This window comes from Tursiops truncatus, chromosome 6 (assembly GCF_011762595.2).
Source record: "Tursiops truncatus isolate mTurTru1 chromosome 6, mTurTru1.mat.Y, whole genome shotgun sequence".
NCBI lineage: Eukaryota > Metazoa > Chordata > Mammalia > Artiodactyla > Delphinidae > Tursiops > Tursiops truncatus.
In genome coordinates, this window is record NC_047039.1 from 31,908,765 (window position 1) to 31,933,989 (window position 25,225).

Here is a 25,225-nt window from a genome sequence, read left to right on the forward strand (position 1 = left end):
TTGAGCCATCTACCCTCAAGCCTTGTGACTTTGTTCAGTCTGGACTTGTCCTCCATGTATTATGCTCAGATATATAGTATCTTATGCTCTTGCTGCACTATCACCCTACGATTTCCTTCATTATTCTCTTATGCTGGATTCTTATATTCCTTAAACTCCATACTTTCCTTTACCTTGATTTACTCCCTTGTTTTAATGGAGCACATTCTAGTAGCCTTGAAAAACTTTTGGGGAGATTAATTTTGTAAGATTTTAAATACCTGAAATTATCTTTCTTCACAATTAAATGATAATTTTGGAAAAGGATTCAATGATTAGAAACCATTTCCCCCCCAAATTCTGAAAACACTGGTCCACTGCTTTTCTTTTAATCACAATTCTACTGAGATATAATTAACATACCATATAATTCATCTATTAAAAGTGTACAATAGTTTTTTAGTATATTCAGAGTTATAAAACGACCACCACCATGAAAAACAGAACATTTTCATCACCCTAAGAAAAAACTCCATATACATTAGCAGTCCTCCTTCTTCCCACCCTCCTCCAGCCCTAGGCAACCACTGATCTACTTTCTGTCTCCCTGGATTTGCCTACTCTGGATGTTTTATATAAATGAAAATCATATACGATCTTTTGTGAGTGGCTTTTTCTACTTAGCATGTTTTCAAGGTCCCTCCATGTTGTAGCAGATATTAGTACTTCATTTAATTGCCAAATGCTACTCCACTGCATGGATGCACAACATTTATCTGCTCATCTGCTGATGGACATCTGGGTTGTTTCCACCTTTTGGCTATCATGAATAATAGTGTTGTGAGCATTAATGTACAACTTTTTGTGTAGACATATGTTTCCATTTCTCTTGAGTGTATATATACTCCTAATATTAGAATGGCTGGGTCATGTGATAAATCTACATTATACATTTTGAGACACTGCAAGATTGTTTTCCAAAGTAGTTGCATTATTTTATACTTCCACCAGCAGTGTATGAAGGTTCCAGTTTCTCCATAATCTCACCAACACTTGTTACTACCTGTCTTTTTGATTACAGCCATCTAGTGGTTGGGAAGTGGTATCTTTTCGTTTTGATTTGCATTTCCCATGGCACATCTATTTTTTCACATGCTTATTGGCCACCTGTAAATCTTATTCAGAGAAATGTCTAATTTATATAGATCCCTTGCCTATTTTTTCATTGACTTAATTTTTCTTTTTATTGATTCTTAAGGTTTATGTCTAGGTTTTAGAGTTTCATATTTTTAGTTCTTACATTTATGTCACTGATCCATTTTGAGTTAATTTTTGTTTATGATGTGAACAGGGGGTGGGGGAGGGTACCAAACTTTATTCTTTTGCATGTGGTTATCCAATTGTCCCAGTGTCATTTGTTGAAAATACTTTTCTTTCCCCATTGAATTGTCTTGGCACTCATGTCAAATATCATCTGACCACAAACATGAGGGATCATTTTTGGATTTCCAATTTTAGTCCACTAATCTATGTCTATCTTTATGCTAGTTCCAAACTCTCTTGATTAATGTAGCACTGCAGTAAGTTTTAAAATCAAGAAGTGTGACTACTTCAACTTTGTTCTTTGCTCCACTAACTTCTAGCTTCCATTCCTGTTGTTGAAGTTTGATTACATTGTCTTGATTCTGTGTGTGCAACTTGCTTTTCCCTTTCAAACTTCTTAGGATCTTCTACTTTTCCCCACTATTCTGAAATTTCATGATGATATGCCTTGATAGAAGTCTACTTTCATCCTAATTGTGCTGGGTAACTCTTTACTGGCCCTCTTAACCTGGGTATTTGCTTCATTTCCTTCCAGGAAATCTTCTTAAATGATCAAGTGATATTTTTTTTTGCTTCTATTTTCTGATCTCTATTTCTGGAAAAACTTTTATCAATTTATCCTTCATTTATCTTGTTTATTTATTATTTATCTTTATTAGACAATGGACCTTCTGGACTGATCCTATAGTATTTTTACTTTTTTCCTCCTTATTTTCAACCTGTTCATTTTTATTCTACTTTCTCTAAGATTTCCTCGACTTTATGTTCTATATTTTCTATTTTTTAATGATTTCTGCTCAAATATACTCTTTTTTCCCTTTTTTTAAATAACATCCTATTTTTGTTTTACATATGCATTATTTTTTTTTCATTTTTTTTAAAGGTTTTTGTTTGCTTGCCTGTTTTGGTCTCTTTTATAGGCTAGACATTTCCACCCATGACTATATACTCGGGCTTGAAACTAAAGGACCAAAACCTCATTAAGAGCTCTGTGAATTAGGTTAGGCTTTTCTACCAAACCATTTTATCAGGAGAACTGCTAATACCAATAAATTTAGATTTTGCTGATGTTTTTCTCCATCTCTTGGGTTTGCCAGATTTCCCTAAGAGTCTTCCAAATTCTTAGGTGAAGTGCAATAGCCAGGCTGCACTGTTTTGGAAGCTGAGCAGGCGGGAAAAACAGCTAGAGCTTGACGTGGTGTGCAGGAAAGGGGAGAACAGGTGGTTACAATAAGTATTTAAATTACCACTTAGCTCCCCATAATGTGTACCATTCAACAGTGTCTGGTATCTTCTCAGTTCAGAATCTCTCTGCTCCCCTATTCCAAAGAATAAACTTTTAGTATTCTGAGGCTCAGGAATGTTACCATGGAGAAAATGGGGAGGAAATCTCTGTTTCTAAACAGTTTTCAACCAGTTCTCATCACCATTAATTCTCATCCTCATTTTTAGAGGTACCTGGTATACTAAAAATGAGGCCCTTCAGAGGATCTGCAGTATAAACTGGACTGTATCTTGACTTTCCCTGTCAGTGGCTAAGAACTCAGTTACTTGTGGACAGACAGCTCAATGTCCTTCTGTTTTCTAGCTTCTAAAATTCTGTTGCTATTGTCTTCTTTTCCTTTTTCTCGTTATTGATTATACCTATTTTTTAAAAATATCCAAACACTTACCATTGTTTCATTAAGGTTTCAGAAGGTAAATGCATGTCTTTAATCTACCACTTGAATCAGACGCCTTTTAATTTTTTTCAAAAGAATGACAGGCCTCTTTTTGTTTTTGTTGTTTTGCCCGTGCCGCGCAGCTTGTGGGATCTTAGGTCCCCCAACCAGGGACTGAACCCGTGCCTTGAAGCAGTGAAAGCACAGAGTCCTAACCACTGGACCACCAGGGAATTCTCCAAGGCCTCTTGAAAGTGAACGTCAGATTTGGAGATACACTTCAAAAGTACCTACCAATTTCAGGCAACATAAGTTTAATTAAATTTTTCATTTCCATTAGCAACTGTTAAAGATGCTTGCATTCTAAAGAGTAAACCAAGCCTCAACCACAGATAACTATAAAAGAATATGGGAAAGAGAAATAAATTTTGACAAGTAGAACATGGAAAATCTCATTGGAAGAAATTATCTGAACATTATTTTGAAGAACTCCACAGACATATAAAAAGAAGTATAGAATTCACAAGCAATACAACAGCATAAACAAACACAAGGAGCAACATGTGCTTCACTGGATCCTCTTCTTGTTTTTTCAACAAAGTTCTAACTCAAGGTCCTGAACTCAGCAAGCCCTGAAGAACCATATCCACTCCTTCAACTTTAATTAGCACTTAACATGAAAATAACTCCAAAACCTGCTCTTCCATCCATTTTCCAGAGCAAAATATTTACTTTGCCGGTGGACTGTTCCATGTCACCGCGTCAAAAACTCCCATTCGTCCTACCTGAGCTGCCTTCCTTAAGCATCTCTTGTTCCCAAACCATTTCTGCCTCCTTCATCTTCAACACATCACATCCACTGAGTAAATCCACCAGCAAGTAATCCTTGAATCAAGTTTGATTCTTCCTACTTTCTCCCTTTACACCGCTGTTTCCCAGTTCCCACTGATTAAGTAGCTTTTCAATGAGAAGCTAAAATTAATGTTCAGCAATTTCAAGCTTTACACAGTCACTTTGTCACTAGCTGGAGTTGTACTAATATTAAGAAGGCAAAATGAATAACCTGAGACCAAAACTAATCTACACTATGGCTTTATCACCATTTTCTTAGAATAAACATTGCTGGGAAGGCATTCACTTTTTTTTTTATTATAGAACTGTTTAGCTTCATGCTTCAGTTGGATAATTACAAAGTTAAATTAAGTGAGCTTAAACAGTGTTTAACTAAGCACAGAGTGAATACTCCCTAAATTTAAAACTTCACTTGCTTAGTTTATTCAAACCAACTTTATGCAAGCCATCTTCCTAAAGCTTACTCATGAACAGCCCATAAAACCAGAGAAACAGTTGAGAATATACACACAGGTTTGTTTGTTTGTTTGTTTGTTTTTAAGTGCTGACTGATCTGAACTACAGGGAAGCCACAGACCACATGGGCAACTAATGCTCCCATGGCAATTATTATTCTCAGTTATAGACCAGAACAGCCCACAGTAGTCAGGATATGGCAAAAGGAGCATCAGAATAGAGTCATTTGAAAGACTCTTGTTTTGCATCATAATACCCTACTGATACATAACCAACCAAATTATCTGGAAGCAATGTATTTTACAGTGGTTTTCATAAAGTATTCTTGCACTAGATTTCGAAGTATTGAAGAGTTGTAGATATGTTTACCTCTCTGTAAACATGTACTAGATAGCTTGCTATGCATAAAAACCTTTTTCTTTTTAAGGTCCCATGGTTATAGAATGTCACCTAGTCAATCATCTAATAGTCACTTATCTTCCCCTCTCCTGGAGAAAATGGTAATGAATTAATAATGAATTTATAAGTTCAGTATAATTATTATCCATAAAGATAATACTGATTTCCTAAACTAAATTACCTTTTGGACTGCTCCACTACCTAACCTTTGATTAAGAAAAAAAATTCATGGGAAGGGGAATACCACAACTTCTGTCCCTAAAAGGAGGGGAAAGGATGAAAAGGAAAAGAGTGTGAATCAATAAAACTGGACTTCCTGGTCAGAGGACTAACAACTGTGAAAAACTAATTTTAAAATACAAATATCATCTCATTTTAATGGTTTTAAGGATAACCAAAATTGCTACACACTACTAAAATGCTAACTCAGTTGGAGCTTTTACAATAAAGGTACACTATTCCTTTTATTTTTAAGGCCTAATTCATAAAATCTACTGCCTGTCAACAACGTACCAAGCACTGTAGGGACACGCAAAGAAGAGACTCTGGCCTAATAGTACTAAAAATCTCATGGAAAGACAAAAGGTAAACTATAATATGATATACTAAAAAAATGTAACAAAGGCATGTATGAAGGCAATGAGGCCACAGACGGAATACCTAGGCCTGCCTGGTGGAGTCAGGGAAGACTGTGTAACGGAGCTGATGATCTCTCAAAGGAGTAAAAGGGGAGACGTGATTAAAAAAGAACGATTTACTGCTGACATCACAGCCTGATCACGAGACAGGGTAAAGATTCAGAACCCAAACAGTAAGATACAGGAGATGGCAAACTGGTCTAGAAAAAATTTAAAAAGAAGGTACCATAAACACTCTATATAAGTCTATGGAGCAAAACATTCCAAAGTCTGCATAGACTGACTTAACGGATATTTTAGAACAAATCAAACACTATATATGCTGGATGGGAAAGAACAAAAAAAGAGTAGGAGCAAAACAGACAATTACCTCCTTTTGTAGTATCATTCTGGGCCTGGATGCCATGATGCAATGAATTATGAATGGCAGAAAGAAGATCTGCTGCTTGAACCATCAATTTTTGAGCTTCTGCAACAGCACTGGTCTAGCAAATAAATCACCAAAAACATTCTTACATATTCTTTCACTGAAAGATATACATTAAATAGGAAAATCCTATAAACAATAATGAAATTAAATGCTTGCTGTAATGACATTGGTTTTCACAAACTATTCACTTAATATAGGATGCCCAGATCCTGTTAGGATAGAAATAATTTTTTTACCCATATCTATACATTGTAGGAGCCATTAAAGAACAATAGGAAACATTTCTGGTTTATTCTACTAATCTCATGTTTAAAAAAAAAAGAGAGATGCAATCAACTAGAAAATGGGAAATTGCAACATTCCTACTAAATCATTCATCAAGGTGAAATTTCAAAAAAAGAATAGAATTACAGAAGTTAGTAAAGGTTGGATCTCTACTTACCACTAACTATTCACAAATTAGTGTGTAATTTACTTAGAGTTAATGCAATATACACACAAAAATATTCACCATTTATTCCACACAAATCTAAGTTAATTATTTAACTGAATGAAAGAGGCCTGCCTAAAATTCTCATTTTTAATTTCTCCAATTCACAATAACTACCCAGAAGCAATTTCAGCTTCTATTATTTTACCAACTAATACGTAATATGTTATTTTTATATCAACAACAGACATGGACATGTTATGGAGCAGAATGTAAAATTCATGTGACTTTTGGAGAAAATCAGGGATACTCTGATGTAAACACAACAAATGCTGAGTACTGTATATGTGTGCATATACATTTCAATGGAAAAGTCTCAGAACTACCAAAATAAAACATTCCATCGAAAACAAAAACACTAAAATTTAGATTATAGTAAATACCCTTACCTCTTTCTTAGTAAAAGCTATAAGCACTGTCAGTAACACTCGAGTAAATTTCACTCTGCTGAATACTGCTAAACACTGTTGGTGCTAAAAAACAAGAAAGGACTAAAAGTTAAAAGATGCAAAGTCTGTCAAAGAAATTTCATTTTAAAATATAGTATTTTAAGTCCTAAATCTCAGTGTTAATAACTTACTATTGAATATATTACAAACACCTTCACTTATAGTCTTTTAAATGTCTGAAAAATGAGCTGCAGAAAACATAATAAAACAAAGCCTATTTTATTGAAATAGAAATACATAATAAAGCTTATGTGTCAAGAGCACTGATTTTTCCCTAAGTCAGGAGTTACACTATTATTTCAAAACTGATTTAATTAGCATTTTTAAAAGGACTGATAAAAAGGTGCTTTAAGCAGAGTCAGAAAATTTAGGATCTTAACAAAGGTTTGACAACTTTTGATACTGTGTAAGTTCTTGAATTCTGCCAACTTTTGGTGGCTCATCTGTTAAAAAAAAAAATCATGTTTTTCTTCCTACCTCACAGGAATATTGAAGAGCTTTGAAATCATGTATTTGAAAGAGTTATATTATAATTCTATCAAAATAAATACAAGGGAAATAAACTCCCTTGCAATGTCCAATTTGTAAAGAAATACCTTAAAAAGGGCTTCCATAAATTATAACGTAGTTCATAAAACTACAACATTAACTTCTCTGATATTATCTACCAGAAAATAAGTTCAATTACTTCTAGTTCAACTTCTGGATCTCTTTCTTCTCCCTGTCGACTTCGAGTACTCTAAAATTTTAAAAAAGGTATATTAAAACACACACAAACCTGTAAAAGCATTAGATTACAATTATACAAGGTAAAGCAATAAATTAATTTATTGAATATATGCAAGAATCTATTTGAAGAAAAATATTTGGAAGAAAAAATCTGTATCAATTATTTATTTTCCTATTAATACTATGTACAGAAAGTTCATTTTGATATAAATTATAAAGATCACACAAAAGAATAAGGTATTAAAAACAGCAAAAGCAAAACAATGAAAAGCAGAAGCACATGGTACATAGTACTTCCTGCTTTTAAAAAATCTATTAACTGAAATTCCTGATGCTCTCCAAACTAACCCTGTTAGAAAAAAAAAGTAACCTATACAAAATCACATCATAAAGTCACATGGTAAATACTGATAAGTTCTATACTAAAATGCAAAACATCTTGTTAATACATGTGTTATATATGGTAGACTATTCTGACAAAATTCCAAGGCAGTACCCACAGGAAGATCTGGTAGATTGGGGTTCTAGCCCTGGAGCTGTCACTTACTAATGGCATGCCCTTAATAAGACTCAAGACAGGTTACTTAACTCTTTTCAGCTGTATTTTCTTCATGTAAAAGTACATTTTATTGCCTAATGCACTGAATAACTGTAAATATCTGGTAAGACAATAATGCAAAATTGTTTTGACAACCATGCTGTGTTATACAGGTATAAAAAAATAGAAGAAATGTAACTTTTTTTCATTTTTAATTTCTATGAGAACAAAATCATCAGGATCATCTGGTCAAAGGATGTCATTCATAGAAGGCTTTTAATCAGATTTGAGGAGCTTCCATTTACTGAGCTCTTCTGCTATGTTCTAGATACTGCCCTAACTATTAATGATACAAAGGTGAAGAAGGTAGTCCTTACCTTTGAGGAATTTAAAATTCTAGAATCTTATGCTATTCTTAAAATAGCATACTAAAATTTTAAAACATTGGCAAAAAATTGAAAAAATTTGAAAGGGTTAAATTTTCAACACTTGAAAGTAACACTACTTCACCAGAAACCCCTCTAGCAGTGTTCTAATTCATTACCAAAAAACGGTACAGCATATATAAAGAAAGTTGGTGGTCCTACCTACACTAGCTATTTGTAATTAGCTAAAGTTAACCTGACATTTAGAAGAATATAAATATCCTACACCAAAGAAAAGAGAAAAAAATATATACCTTTACTCTTCTTTGCATGTCATCCTCCACATCTTTTAGCATGCCTAGAAAGAGAGACAATGATTTTAAAAGGAAACAAATCCAAATGTAAAATTTGTGAATTATATTTATAAATGGTTTTACCTGTAACTCGAAGATCTGTCACACTGTTGGCCATTTTAAATCCATAAGTCATTGACTGAAAATCTTCCTATACAGAAAAGCAATAATTAGGCCCTTGAACAGTAGCAAAATCTTTCATTATATTTCTCTTACAAAATCACTATTTGCTAATAAGAAAACAGTAATGGAATGTCACCCTAAATATTGCTATCATACATCCAAGCTATCTTTACAGGCATACCATTAAAACACCACATTCTAATGTTGTCTCTGTCCCCTTAATTTCAATTGCTGTCCTTAGGCTATTTAAACATACTTGCATTTAATATGTTCATTTGCAAAATAATGCTTATGATAATATCACAAATAATTCCCACTTACAAAGAATTCTCACATTCACAGGTGAACAATAAATATGTAATAATTACTATTTGCAAAATTTAAACAAGACTCTTCAAAACTTATTATATGTCATTTTACACACTGTTAGGCTAAAAGGTTAAGTCTTCTCAAACAGAATTACTCAGTGACAGCAAAACCACATTCCCGCTTCTGCCCATTGTAAAGAAAACAAATGATTCATACATGGATTCCCACTCCCAAAATCATTTAAAACAATGCTGGGATATTAGCAAATTAAGTGGTTTGCTGGATTCACTATGAAGAGTTTAATAATATCTGGCTGATTTCAGCTAAGAAGTTAGAAGTTCTACTAAAGGAGTGTTTCTGCCATATTACGATTCTTATAAAAATGTATATAAAAGCCTAATATAATGAAATAACAGATATTCACAGCAGTGGCCAGAACTATAGTGAAATTTCTGGACTCTTAACAAAAACATTCAGTAAGCATGCAATTCATGTCAGGTACTATATCTGACAAACAGAAAGAAGTACAAACAATGTCTCTAGTCTGAAAGAACTCAGGAGAATTGTATGCCTCACAGGACTGGGTCTTTCAAAAGTCTCAGGCTGTAATACAGAGCTATAAACTTACGCTCCAGATGAAGTTTATACTCTATCTCTACTTGGACATCAAACAGGATTCTCAAATTATACATGTCTAAATAGGAACTCTCATAGTGTTTACCACATTGCTAAAAGGCACCCCCATCCCATTACTCAGGCTGAAAACCTGCATTTCAAGTCATCTTGTTTTCCTGAAACCCGTATCAGATCCATCAGAAAACACTGTAGGATCTATCTTCAAATTCTAATCACCAAGTCCGACTCCTTTCACAGCTATCTCCAGTTCAAGGATCCACCATCTCTCACTTCTATAACTGTCTCCAGACAGGTCCCCCACCTTCCACAACTGTCTGCTATACAATTTATTCACCACCAAAGGCCAAAGGGATTGTTTTAAGATAAGCCATTTCATGTCACTTTCTACTCAAAACTTTTCAGGAATTTTCTTCCTCACAGTAAAATCCCAAATTCCCCCATGGCCTCTAAGGCCCTCCACCATGTGGCCCTGGTCTCCCTCTCCAACCCCATTTCCTACCTACCACTCATCTCCATGTTCACTGCACTGCAATCACACAGGCCTTCTTGTTGTCCTTCAAGCATATCAAACACATACTCTTCTCAGGACCTCTGTACCCACTGAAACCCCCTCCCCAAACTGATTTTCTTCAAAAGATTTACAAAGCTCCATCCCTTACTATATTCCAGCCTCTGTTTCAATGTCAATTTCTCATACGAGGGTATACCCTGTGCATTCTCTCTAAAATAGCACCCTCCACCACTTTATATCCCCTTTCCCTACTTTACTTTTCTTCACAGAACTTGTCACCACCTGACATTATATATGTAATTTGTTTACTTACACACTGACTATTTGTCCCAAGGAATGCATAATCTCTGAGCTCAGGGCTTTGTTGTATTCATGCTTTATCTCTAGGGCTTAGAATAGTGCTTGGCACAGAGTACTATTCAAACCTATTTGTTGAAGGAATGATGAGCTACTTCAGGGCAGGGGCCATTTGGCCGTTAACCTTACTAAGAACATCAGGCTGGTTACAAGTTACACTGAGGAGTGGTGGAGACTGTGGCAAATGAGAGAACATACATGTCATCCAAAGGAAGTAGGCCGCTGCTTACCCTCTTATGGTCATGAATGAATACAGCACTAGTTTGGTACAGTCTCCTAGGTTTTCAGAACAAAAACCTAATTTAATGTAAAATCATCAGACTTTTTAATGTTACCAAGTTTTTAAAAATTAAGTAGCCCAACACTGTGTAGAAAAAACAAAACAGGGGAAAAAAAAAAGCAACCTGTAAGCCCTATCTGTGGACCCTTAAGTTTGCCAAGAAGAGTCTAAGGAAGAGCATTCATCTGGGAGATTATCACAGGTCTGTGTAATAAATACAAACCTCAGTAACAAGAACTTAATCTAAGTCATTGGAGGTCTGAAGCAGAAGAGTTATGTCAACAGATGCTGCCATTAAAATATCACTACTGAAACTCTCTGGACTTAAGGAGGACAAAAATCAAAGTAAACCCAGAGAGACCAGATACTGGATACCACCCCAACAGTCCAAGCAGGAGCTGATGGTGAACGGGACTGATACCATAACCAGAAATGATGAGAAGTTGTTGAAATCAGGATATATTTAAAAGGTAAAGCCAACATGATGTGCTGAAGAACTGAATATGAGGTAAACTGTAGTATAATCAAGGGTTTTCGGTCTGAGCAACTGGTAAATTATGATGCCATTTACTCAGATGGGGCAGTTTGGGAGGAGCAGGTTTAAGGGCAGAAATGGAATACAATTTTAACTATATTAAGTTTGTAATTCCTTTGGTCATCCAAGGGAAGATTTCAGGAAGGCACTTGCTTGAGTCTGAAAGTCAGAGGAGGAAATCAGGATTAGAGATATCAATTTGGACTTCATCAGCTTATAGTTGGTATTAAAAGCCACAGAACTAGAGGAAATCAACCCAGAGAGAGCCCAAGAGAACTGCAGATCTACAGGAGCAAGCACAGGAAATGGACTAACCAGTGAGAAAGAAAGAAATCCAACAGATTGTCATAATAGGAAGATAAGAAGAAAGTATTTCAAAAAGTGGTCAGTTGAGTCTAATGAAGCCGACAGGCTGAAGAGGGAGGAGTGAGAACACTGGATTTAGCAAGACGGATATCATTAAGGAGCTTGCTAAAAGCAGTTTCTGTAGTGGTAGAAGAATGCCCAATTGGTGTGGGTGAGAAGAGAATGAAAGAGAAAGTAAAATAATATTAACAGCTCATTCAAGGAGTTTTTGGTACATATAGGGCAGCAGAGAAATGAGACTGTAGATATAAGGAGCCATGGCATCAAGGGAACTGCGGTGTTTTGGTTTTAAATTAAGTCATGTAAAAACATGTTTATATGCCAGTAAGAATAATCTAGTAGCGAAGGATGCAGCAGCAACACAATACAAAGAAAGGGATACTAACTGCAGTAGGCTAGAGGGGAGGGAATCTAGAACACAGTGGAGGGGCTGAGAGCTTAGAATGTCACAGGGATACTTTCGTTTTAACAACAACAGAGTGTGTGGATACCATAACAGGTTAGCATTTGTGATAATAAGAAGATGGGATACTTCTAATTACATCTGACTGTATCTAATATCCCATTATGGTAGAAAGCAAGCTGACAGTGAGAGTTGGCACTGGAGGTCTGAGAAGTAACAGATGGGGAAAAGTTACCTTAGAGACTAGAAAAGCAAGTTTGCTACGGAAGTGTTGTAGGATAGGATTGTCTCTAGTGTTGAGTGCCCATCTGAGACTTGCAGTCCTAAAATTAAAGTGAGAACAGACACACAGATGTGAATTTTCCCCAGCTGCCTTCTGTTGTTTGGGTGCAAGAAAGCAATTTTAGCACTAACTGGGCCATGGAAATGAGAACGTGAGGAAAGTAACAGAGAAAACTAAAGCGACAGCACCTATGAATTGGAGGTCTCTGTGGCACTAAAGGACAGAAGGAATAGGGGAATCCAAGTAAGTGGTATGGATCAAAGGATAGTTTGGTATCCTTTGATATAGTTTGATAGCTTGATATCAAGATTTTAGAGGTGAGTAATTAGTAGGGAAAAAATTTTGTCCATTTCTGAGCAATGGACAAATCATTTTCTGAGCACCCTATGATGGCTGGTATAGGCTAAACACCAGGGATACAATGGTAAAATACTATCACTGCAAATACAGAGCTTATTATCCCAGGGACAGAAAATGTTTTGACAGATAAAGCCCATGTTCTTCACTTGTACTCTACAATATCTTTACAATACTACCAAGATATAACTGCAGAAAATTATAAGGGATATTTAGCATTCTATAAAACACAGCATTTAAAACAATGCAGCCTTGCAAAGAAATTTAGAATAGTAAATACTTACAATCATAACTGTAACAGAACACCCAATATCAGAATTGAATGTGATTTCACCAAAGCAGTAATCTTGATTGTACTAATATTCTAAATAAGTAAAACTGTTTCAATCCCTTCTAAAACTTAATAGTCACAATGTATTAGTTGTGATTTATTACTGCTTTAAACATTCATTTCACAGATAAAATACTTTGCATAAATATTTCAGGGTCTCCTAAAATAATCTGATTCATTCAACTAAAATTTGAGTACCTACCACAGACCAGATGCTGGGTAACCTAGTAAGGGTACAAGTAAGGGTAAAACATGAGCACAGATAATTCAGATTAGGACTTGAAACAATTTAAATGTCCACTAGTAAGTGGCTTGTAATTTATTGTACATACAGTGGAATACTACTGCTGCTGCTGCTCCTACAACTACTAATAGCAGCTAATGTTATTAAGTGCTTGTCAGGTGCCAGGCACTGTTCTAAACATTTTACTTGTTAATTTGTTAATCCTCACAATAATGCTCTAAGGTGGGTACTTTTATAAACTACATTTTATAAATGAGGAAACTGAGGCATAGGACGTTTAAATTCTGAAAAACCACAGAGCTAGTAAGCGACAGAGTAAGAACACAAACTTATGTGGTCTCACTCCCCAGAGGCTTTTCTAACTTTTATTCTGAAAAAAATTCAGATTACAAAAATAGTAAAGAGAAGTCCCATATTGCCTTCACCCAAATGATAACATTAAACCACATTTACATTATAATTCTCTATTTTTCTTCCCTGAAACCTTTGAGACTAGGTTGCAGACTATGATACCCCTTTATCTGTAAATGTCAGTGTGATTTTATAAAAACAAAAATCATTCTCTTACAAAACCACAGTACAATTATCAAATCAGGAAACTGACGTCTCTTTAACCTGGAACATTTCTTTTGTCCTTGTCTTTCATGCCCTGACATTTTAGAACAGTACAAGCCAAAGTTATTTTGTGTATGTCCCTCAATATGGGTTTGTCTTATATTTTTCCGAAATTCAAATCAATTTAATATTTGATAGGATATTTGACCTGAATACCACAGAAGTGATGTTATGTCCTTCTTAGATCACTGAATCTGGAGACACATGGTGTTGACTTATCCCGTTACTGGTGGTTAATTCTGGCCACTTGGCTAAGATACTAAGTGTCTACACTGTAAACTTATCATTTTCCCTTTTGTAATTAATAAATGTCTTGTGGGATGATACATTGAGGCTAGGTACAAATCCTGTGTCTCATTACACTTTTGTCTACTAGTTTGAGCATCCTTTGATGATTCATGCCAGAAATAGTTCTTCAAAATCTGTATTCTCAACACGATGCAATGCAAATAAAAACAATGAGGTAGATCTACCTACATGTGCTGGTATGTGCAAAAATCTGTTCTCTATACTCTGTGGGAAAATGCAAGTTGCAAACAGTCTACATAATTCCATCATGTTAAGTAAAATACACACGGGTACATATCATAAAAAACACTTGGAAAGATATACATCAAATGGATAATAGTGTTTACTCTTTGCCAGACAAGCCAAGAACTTTTATAGTTTCATTTATTTACTGTTGTATTAGAAATATGCTCGGCTGCAAGTAAGAGAAAAGTCCAACTTAAGTGACTTAAGTGATACAGATTTACAGCATGCCAAATAACATGAACATTAGAAAGTAATCTTTCTTTTGGCTCCACTATCCTAAGCTTTTAGATTTTTACATCTGTCATTTCATGTTCACAAAATGAAGCAGTACCTCCAAACATCACATCCATACTCAAGCAGTATACTACTAAGAGTAAGAGGGAATGCTATAATAATTACACCAGGACAAAAGGTGTCAGGCAGGACTGCTCTATGCAAACCAGCATGTACAGACACTAGCTATGACAGAAGAACATGCTAAAGAACAACAGAGAACAAAACTGAAGTCTGGGGAAGTCAGGAGATTGGGATACAAGTTTATAGATAAGTAAGACTCTGCCCTAAAAGGGTAAGGAGAAGAGAAAAGGCCAAGGGGTCAGAAGCAACATCCTGTGCACAAGCATGGGATAATGAAAGAGAATAACATATAGGACCAGCTGAAGAATAAAATGCCAGGGGAGAAGAAAAAGGTATACAGGCATACCTTATTTTACTGTATTTTACTTTATTTCACTTTGCAGATACTGCATTTTTTAAAAAACAAATTGAAGGTTTGTAGCAACCCTGCATTGTCAGATGATGGTTAGCATTTTTTAGCAATAAGGTATTTTTTAATTAAGGTATGTACATTGTTTTTTTAGACATAATGCTGTTGCACTTAATAGACTACACTATAGTAAATATAACTTTAACATGCACTGGGAAACCAAAAAAATCGTGTGACTCATTTTATCCCAATATTTGCTTTATTGTGGTGGCCTGGAACCATACCTACAATATCTCCAAGGTACGCCTGTAATAAATACCACAATGAAGTATCACCTCACACCCATAAGAATGGTGATCATCAAAAAGGCAAGGGATAACAAATGCTGGCTAGGATGTGGAGAAAAAGTAACCCTTGTGCACTGTTAGTGGGACTGTAAACTGGTTCAATCACTGCAGAGAACAGTATGGAGGTTACTCAAAAAATTAAAATTAGAACTACCATCCAATCCAGCAATCCCATTAATGGGTATATGTATATCCAAAGGAAATGAAAACAGGTAACCAAAGAGACATGCACTCTAATGTTTATTGCAGCATTATTCACAAAAGCCAAGGTATGGAAACAACCTAAGTGTCCATCAATGAATGAATGGATAAAGAAGATGTATATTTATACAATGAATAATATGCAGCCATAAGAAAAAAAGGAAATTCTGCCATTTGCAGCAACATTAATGGACCCTGAGGACATTATGCTAAGTAAGACAGAGAAAGACAAACACTGTATGATCTCTCTCATATGTGGAATCTAAAAAAACCAAAATCGTAAAAGCAAACAGTAAAATGGTGTTTACCAGGGGCTAGGTGTGGGGGAACTGGGGAGATGTTGTTTAAGGGTACAGACTTGCAACTAGTAGATTAGTAAGTCCTAGAAACCTAATATACAGTACAGTGATTACAGACAACAAAACTATTATAAACATTAAACTTGCTAAGAGACTCCATTTTAATTGTTCCCAACACTAGAAGAAATGACAATTATGTAACACAATAGAGGTGTTAGCTAAGGCTACTATGGCAATCATTTTGCAATATAAATGAATCAAATTAATATGCCATACTGCTTAAACTTATACAATGTCATATGCCATATAACTCAATTAAAAAATTAAGAAGTAATAAAAAATGAGTAATAAAATTGGGGCCAGATGATAAAAAGAGATACTCTAAGGGTTTTGAATTTTATCATGTAGGCAGTAGAAACAATGGACTTTTGGTTAAATGTGGTATTTCCTCTTGAAATCATCAGTAAAGGAATGAAAATTTTGAATTCCAAAGAACAAGGAAGACAGAATGGAAGACAACATTCAAGACACATAAGGCAATTTTTGGAAGATGCCAAGTAATTGGACAAAAAGAGAAGCCACTGCAATGAGAAGCCTGCACACAGCAACGAAAAGTAGCCCCTGCTCGCTGCAACTAGAGAAAGCCCGCGCGCAGCAACAAAGACCCAACACAGCCAAATATAAAATAAATTAAAAAAAAAAAAGAAAAAGATGTGGGGCTAGAGGAATAAGAAGCTGGATGTCTAAGAAAGGAGCTCTTAGACTCCCATCCTCACTGTGCACAGCAAAGTGATATGCCTATCATTTTATTCCCAGCACTTGCCACAATGTTCAGCGTATGCTAATGAAATCAATAAACAGATAGTACAGATTAAGGATAGGCAAATTTTTTCTTAAAGGGCCAGGTTATATATATTTTATGCTTTGCAGACCAAGTGGCAAAACAGAGAATACTGAGTAGGCACTTACATAACTATATAAATGTAACCATTTAAAAGGAAAGAAAATATTCTTAGCTCAAGGACCATAAAAGACACAGGCAGCAGGGCTGGTCTGCAGGCTGTAGTTTGCCAAGGACTTTCTGAGGGTTTAGATGCAGGGTACGGGAGAAAGAGAAGAGTTAAGGATGATGCCCAGGTTTTTGGTCTGCGCAACTAGAAGAATGGAGTTCCATTTGCTAAGATTGAGAAGACTACAGAAGAAAGAAGTTGGAAGCAAGGGGAAAACCAGCAGCTTCATTTTGGAAATGTTATGTATGACATCCTAGTGAGAATGTAGAACAGGCAGCAGCATATATGAATATGACATTTAGGGAACAAGCCTAGGTTAAGAATATAAATTTGGCCTCATTAGCAGAGACAGAATTTAAAAATATGAAACTGCATGAGATCATCAAGAGTATAGATAAAGAAGTGTAAAAACTGAGCCTGAGTCACACCAATGTTTAGAGCTGTGCGCCACATAACTACCGAGCACTTGAAATGAGACTAGTTCAAACTAGGATGTGCTGTAAGTGTAAAATACATACCAGATTGAGAATATTCAGTAGAAAAAAAAGAATTGAAAATATTTCATTAATATTTTTTCCCCAAAATATCTGGACTAATTTATTCTCTCTCCAACAGTGAAAAAAAGTATCCATTTTGGGACTTCCCTGGTGGTCCAGTGACTAAGACTCCGTGCTCCCAATGCAGGGGGACCGGGTTTGATCCCTGGTCAGGGAACTAGATCCCGCATGTCACAACTAGAAGATCCTGCGTGCCACAACTAAGACCCGGCACAGCCAAATAAATAAATAAAGATTAAAAAAAAAAAAAAAAAAGAACTGTCCATTTTATTGCTCTGTTGCAAGCTTCAGGTTGTCTCAAATTTATACCCATTTATTTCACAGGCCAAAAAAATGATATCTAGTTTTAACATGCATTTTTGGATCATTAGTGAGTTGTTTAAAAAAATTCTTTTCCCACAATTTTGTAAGCCATATGCATTTCCTGTTTTGTAAATTGTCTCTTCCCCCACTCCTAAGGTCCAGTGGCAGGCAGATAATACCCTACAATTAGTGTCTTGCCCAGCTTTCCATAGAAGTGGGTAGTAATATTAAATAAAAAAGATGTGATAGTACTGTGGATTGGTATCCTCCACACAGGATACCCTATGCAGCTAGGGTCATTAATATTTTTAAACTGATTATATATTGAAGTATTATTTAAGATATATTGGGCTAAGTAAATGTTATTAAAATTAACTTTACCCATGGTTACTAGAACATTTTAAATTATGTATGTGGCTTGCATTATATTCCTATTGGATACTGCTGGTTTAGAGAATGAGATGACAAACAAGAACAACCAGTAAGATGAGAAACCAGAAAATAATTTGTTTCAAAGATGGAGTGATCAACTATGTCAAAATCTTCTGATAGGTCGAGTTTAAGACCAAACATTAACCACTGGGTTTACCAACACTGAGATGTTTGATGACCATAATGTCACAATTTTGGTGGAACACGTGTTCAAAGCCTGACTGGAGTGGATTCAACAGAGAAAAGAGACAGTGGGTATGAACACCTCTTAAGCATACTGGCTGAAAAGAAGAACTGAGGTATGGGCAGAAGCTGAAGGACAAGACTATGCCATGAAATGGTATTTCTGAGATTGAGTAACATGAATAAAGCATGTTTGTATGCTGATAGGAATGATCCAGTAGAGCAGCAAATTCATTACTCAAGGGATAAAGGTGAGAATTGGTAGACCAATGTCTTTGAATATAAGACTGAGTATGGAATCTAAGGCGCAAGCAGAAGGGATCACTCTTAGGAGCAGAGAAAGTTCATCTACATAACAGAAGGGCAGCAGAAAAGAGGTCACATATGCAGGTAGGTGGGAAGACTGCTTCCGTTTCTTCAGTGCAATAGAAAGGCAGGTCATTTGCTTCAAGTGAGGATGGTCAAAGTGCTAGAAGTTTGAGGGGAGTGGAGTGAATGAACTAGGGAGATGTAATGATTGCTAGGGAGCACTGAGGGCCTACATGCAGTTACTGGTGATGAAATGGTAGTAGGACCAATTAGTGGAAATGCATTTTTTTCCAGTCACACTGAGATGTGCAGGTAGGCAAAGGGTTAGATTCAACTAGAATTGAGGTATAACAAGGCAAGAGAGGAAGGGAGCTGAAAGTATATGCAAGGGAATGACTGTAATAAAGGATGATGATACTTAAATTTGGAAAAGAGGGTCAAGAGGTTAATAACAATGAAGCAATGATATAAATAAACTGAAGTCCAAATAGGAGTGAAGAACTCTAGGAATCAGAACACAAGTAATTTAGAAACAGAGGTGGTGGTCTAAGAACGGGATGCTTCAAACTTCAAAGATCATTAAGGGGTTTCAAAGACTAATCTAAGGTATGGTCATTAAAAAGAGAAATCCTAAATGCTTCTAAAGAGAAAAATGAGTCGCATATTAAGAATCAGGATGGTAACACTGGGATTACAAATCAGTGGAACAATGCCTTCAAAATGCTGAGGATGTTATTTTCCAGCCTAGAAATCCATTACAGCCAAACTATCAATCAGGTGTGAGGGCAGGGAAGACATTTTCAGACATGCAAGGTCTCAAAGAAAAATTCCCTCCCTGTCTCCCCGAAGAAACTGAAGACACTGCACAAAGTAATAAACTAAGAACAATAAAGGCACAAGATCCAGGTAACTAGGGATCTAACAAAAAGAGAGGGAAATGGAATTCCCAGGAGAATGGTGCAGAGAAACCTGGGATGACAGCTGTGCAGTGGGCCTAGAAAGCAACTGACCCAGCCTGAAGCTAGAGAACAAAGAACTTCAAGAAGAGCATTTCAAAACAAAAATTATAAATTACCTGATATATATAGATATAGACGTTTATTACACGATGAAATATACGGATTACCTGATGTGTTTAATAATAATGGGAAAGGAAGAATTAAGGAAAAGTACACATAAAACTAAGCAAACCAAAAAGAAGAGGTAGTTATTACCATCAAGAAAAAAAAATTTGTATGAGGAAAAAAAAGCATACACTACTCTGGCTCATCTGTCATTAATATATATACAATCACAATAATGTTAGAATTGAATGATTTAACCACAAAGTGAATTACTATTTGAAGTGAGGAGGAGGTAATGTATGAATGCTAAACATATGCTAAAAATGTGCTGCTATACTATAGTTAAAAACTGATAAACCCTTAAACCCAGAAACTAGAAATACAAGCCTATTATACAGAAACACAGAAGCAGATAGTAGAAAAAGGGTAAAATAATTGAATATTATTATGAATGGATAAGGAAAGAGCAGAGCACTATTATTTTTTTATTGTAAGTCTTGTGGGCTATTCGATTTTGTATACTATGTACAAGTATTATTACTTTTATTAAAATACACACCCTAGTGAAAACTTTCAAATAGCAAAACTGAACATGACCAGATTACCTTTAAGAAGATAACTGATGGTCAAGTGGAGAACGGACTAGAGGGAAAAGACTAGGCCAGAAAGTAGAGTTCAGAAACTCTCACAGGACCCTAACCTAAAGCTGACAGAGGCATGAACTAAAGCAGGAACAATGAGAGGGAAGGAAAAACAGTGCCCAGATTCAAGACACTTGCAAGGTAAAAGGATCTGGATGTTGGAGGTTAAAAAAAGTAATCAAAGATAACACTAAAGACACCATTTTACAAGATACAGAATCCAAGAGGAAAAGCCACCTGATGGGGGAACTGTGGTCCCCATTTGCACGTGAGCAAGATATCGAGAAAGAAACATCTTTAGGCAACTGAAAACGTCTCCAGTTCAGGAGTAAAAACAAAGCAGAGACAAAATACATAATCATTTAGGAACTTCTGAAGCATCCATTTCAAACAAGCAAATTATTTAAGTCGCTCTTATTTATTCATCACCAGGCCTCTTAAGGATTTTACTAGATCAATTTTTTTTTAATTATTAAAACTGAGACAAATTTATCTGGAAAATCTGAAAAGTTTAGCAAAACAGGAAAAATATCATCTTTCCAGCCTAGGAGCTAACTTATGTTTCTTTTCAGTTTTCTTTATTTTTACATAATTGATTACATTGTGTGCTGCCTTCTTAATCTTTTAAAGTATGCCTTTTTCCATGATATTACTTTGTCATCACTATATATTCATTACACGTAATCAATTATGTGTAATAAATTAACCATAATTTATTTCAACCATAACACTAATGGTGGCATTTTGATTGATACCAATTTTCACTGTTAAAAACACTGATTAATGTATTTGGGTATAAAGCGTCCACATTTCTAATAATTTCTTTAAGGCTGAGTTCTAAAGGTGAACTAAGTAGTTTAAATGGTGTCAATATGTTTAAGATTCTTGATATATACACTGCTAAACTGTTTTCCTAAACAGCTATGCTAATGCATACCCCCCACTATTAAAAAAAAAAAATGTTCCAACATATTGCATCCTTACCAACATTGAATATTCTCATTTTAAAAAACTTTGTAGATGAAAAGTGAACTGATTATTACTTTGTTTTTCTTGGATTACACTGAGCCTAAATTTTTAAAATATTATGGCCATTTGATAACCTTCCTCTATGAATGGGCTATTTATTTTACTGCGCATTTATTCATTCAGGTATTAGTGTTATGCTTTATTTGAATGGGATCTTAATACATAAAAATTGATTATTTTGTTGTCTATATTTTTCCTAGGACTTTTTTCTATCAGTTTTCTTCCTATTAGTCCTTTCCTTTAGGATTTCTCCCATCTCTTAGTAAGTTCTTCATCCAGAGACTATACAGAAATTTGATTGATTACTTCTATCATAAAAAAATTTTTTTAGTTTATTTAAAAAGAAAGTAATACATGCATATAATAAAAATTCCAATAGTAAAAACAAGTATATACCCTGACCCTCAAATACCCTAGTTATCTTCTTGTGTATGAAGATTTAACTACCTATCTCTTTAGAAAAAAGAAAACAAAAACAGTAGCAAGCTACTCATGCTTTTCTACACCTGACTTATTTTACATTAATTTGGAGATCTAATCTCATCTGTGTAAGTAAGCCTACCTCCTCCTTTGTAAAGGTTACACAGCACTTACTTGGCTGCATGAATGTAGTGTCATTTAATGAGTCTCCTACTGATGGACATTAGCTTCCAGACTTTAGTTACTACAATTAATGTCCTTGTATGTAGACCTTTGGGGATAAGCACAAATATATTTATAGGCTAAATTCCTAAAAGTGAAACTGCTGAAACAAGACATGCATTTTAAGTCACAGATATTACCAAACTGCTCTTTTAAAAAGTTGTATGAATTTACACTCCCATCAAAAAATGTACGAATCTTGCTTATAATGGAATCCTGTCCTAACTAATAAATGTGGAGGAAGTGCTAGAGTTCAAAATCATCATTTTGCAGCCAACACAGTCAAGATTAATCCAAGCAAGTACCATGAATGGATACTAAATATACAGGGAGAGACTTTAATGAGCAGGGTATTTATATGATCTTAAAGTGTTTCCCTACAGATTGCTTATTATGTATGCAAGGTTAGATATAGTAACCATATGGGAATGTAAACTGGTACAGCCACTATGGAAAACAGTATGGAGGTTCCTCAAAAAACTAGAGTTGCGGGCTTCCCTGGCGGCACAGTGGTTGAGAGTCCACCTGCCGATGCAGGGGACACGGGTTCGTGCTCCGGTCCGGGAGGATCCCACGTGCCGCGGCGCAGCTGGGCCCATGGGCCATGGCCGCTGGGCCTGCGCGTCCGGAGCCTGTGCTCCGCAACGGGAAAGGCCACAACAGTGAGAGGCCCACGTACCGCAAAACAAAAACAAAAACAATGTAAATCAACTATACTTCAGTAAAATAAAAATTTTTTTAAAGTAACCATATAGCAATCAGAAAACGCTTTGATGGGGTGATAAAATCACATCACCATTGAGGGGCAGATGGACACTGTATGCTTCAGATGTGATACCATAAGAAGGATACAACATCACTCACATCATATGCCAGCCAGTACTGCATAATACAAATCTAATCGTGAAGAAAGAACAGACAAACCCCAAGTGAGGAACATTCTATTAAAAAAGGGAAAGTAGGAGAGGGCTGCATTTTCCAAAAATATCACTGTCATTAGAGACAAAAGGATAAGGAACTGTTGTAGATTAAAGGACACTAAAGAGATATGCAGCTAAATGAAGGACATGATCCTAGACTGGATCCCATACCGTAGGGAAAGATAAGGACATTACTGAGTCAACTGATAGAAATGGAACATGGGTAATGGATTGGTATTATAGATTTACTGAGGTTGATAATTGTGCTGTAGTTGTGTATGAGAGTGCCGTTTTCCTTACAAGGTGCATACTGATGTGTCTCAGGGAAGAAGATCATAATGTACACAACTTACTCTGCAATGATTCAGAAAAAAAATACATATATACATACATGCATGAGAGAAAAACTGAAAAAACAAATGAGATAATAGGTTAATAGCAGGTGAATCTGGGTGTTCTTTGTGCAGTTACTGTAACTGCTATTATTTGGAAAATATTTCCAAATAAACTTTTTTTTAAAGATTAAAAAGAGGGAAACAATGACTATTCATATCCTACACACACACACAGAGCATGTGAGTGCCTGTTACAGGTAGAACATGGTGTCTCACAGTTTTAATTTGCATTTCTAAAGTGAGGTTAAGCATCTTATGTTTAATGGTCATTTTATTTCCGTAAACTGTCTTCCGATTTTTAAATAACTTTTTACACCTGAAATATTTTTTCTATCTACAATTTACTTTGATGTTGTTATAAACTGAATGTTTGTGTCCCCCCCAACTCCCAAATTCATATGTGAAATTCTAATGCCCAATGTGATAGTTATTTGGAGGTGAGGCCTTTGGAAGGAACGCACAGAGTTGTTTAACAAAAAGTCACAAGGCTTAAACAAAAATAAAAAAGAGGGGGAACCTATAGATCGAGACTTAAGACATATCAATCAACTGCAATAAACAGACTGAATGTGTCCCATCAAATTTTATATGTTGAAACCTAACCTTCAATGTGATGGTACTGGGAGATGGAGCCTTTAGGAGGTGATCAGGTCATGAGGCTGGGGCCCTCATACATGGCATTAGTGTTCTTATAAAAGAGACTCCAGAGAGCTCCCCACCCCTCCTTCTGCCATGTGAGGCCACAGTGCAAAGATGAACCAGGAAGCAGGCCCTCACCAGGCACCAAATCTGCTGTTGCCTTGATCTTACACTTCTTAGCTTCCAGACTATGGGAAATAAATTATTGTTTATAAGCTACCCAGTCTATGGTATGCTGTCATGGCAGCCTAAATGGACTAAGGCAGATGTAAAATGCTGATGAAGTAATTTTCAAGGGTACTAACTAATTGTTCCAGTACTATTTGGTAAAAAAAATCCTTTTTCTGTCCCACTGATTTTTTATGTCTTTTTGGGTATACTTTGAGAATGTACTTAAAATAATTTGTATGACTCTTCTCACTTTTTAACTCAAACTAATCTTTTAAAAAATTCCATCCAAATGGATAAGACTTTCCATGATATCCATATCAATTCAAATATGTAGCTAAATAACCAATGAGTATATAAGAAGGACACAGTATTTCAAAAACAACTCATAAGCTACACATTCAAATGTGAAAATCACATTAGGCATATATTTCATTATTCTCATATACATAATATAAATTTAGAAAAGCTTTACACTGAACCATTGCTGAAGCCTAAGATATTTATTCTGTATCAGTAACAGTGTGAAAAATAAAACCAGTTTCAACAAAGGAAAGAATTTAACAAAAATAATTACTTATCAATAGTTTCAAATGCTATCACATCTCCCCTTAAAATATCAGTATCTGAAATCTTTTTTTTATGATAAGGAGAAAAAATCTTTCTATGTCTAAAATGCACAACACTTCCTCAGGCTGAGGTACTTATTACTAAGTGGAAGAAAACGTTTATATTCTAAATTATTCTTCATAACTTTGTTTTCCTTAGCTCCCTCTTATCCAAAGACTGAGATTAACTTCCGTGTCATAATTTATAAGAGACCTGAGGGACGAG

The 25,225-nt window shown here is 35.4% G+C and overlaps 1 protein-coding gene across 3 annotated transcripts in view; it reads right to left on the reverse strand.

Annotated features, from left to right (window-relative positions):
* NAA35 (N-alpha-acetyltransferase 35, NatC auxiliary subunit) overlaps positions 1 to 25,225 on the reverse strand; it is an 86,858-nt gene that overhangs the window by 45,628 nt on the left and 16,005 nt on the right. For all 3 annotated transcript variants that reach the window (XM_073806000.1, XM_019940388.3, XM_019940391.2), the window contains exons 7-11: positions 8,747 to 8,813; positions 8,624 to 8,667; positions 7,366 to 7,416; positions 6,618 to 6,701; positions 5,679 to 5,793 (exon numbers count right to left, since the gene is read on the reverse strand). In XM_073806000.1, the coding sequence (XP_073662101.1) occupies positions 5,679 to 5,793; positions 6,618 to 6,701; positions 7,366 to 7,416; positions 8,624 to 8,667; positions 8,747 to 8,813 (361 nt within the window). The remainder of the gene's footprint in view (positions 1 to 5,678; positions 5,794 to 6,617; positions 6,702 to 7,365; positions 7,417 to 8,623; positions 8,668 to 8,746; positions 8,814 to 25,225) is intronic.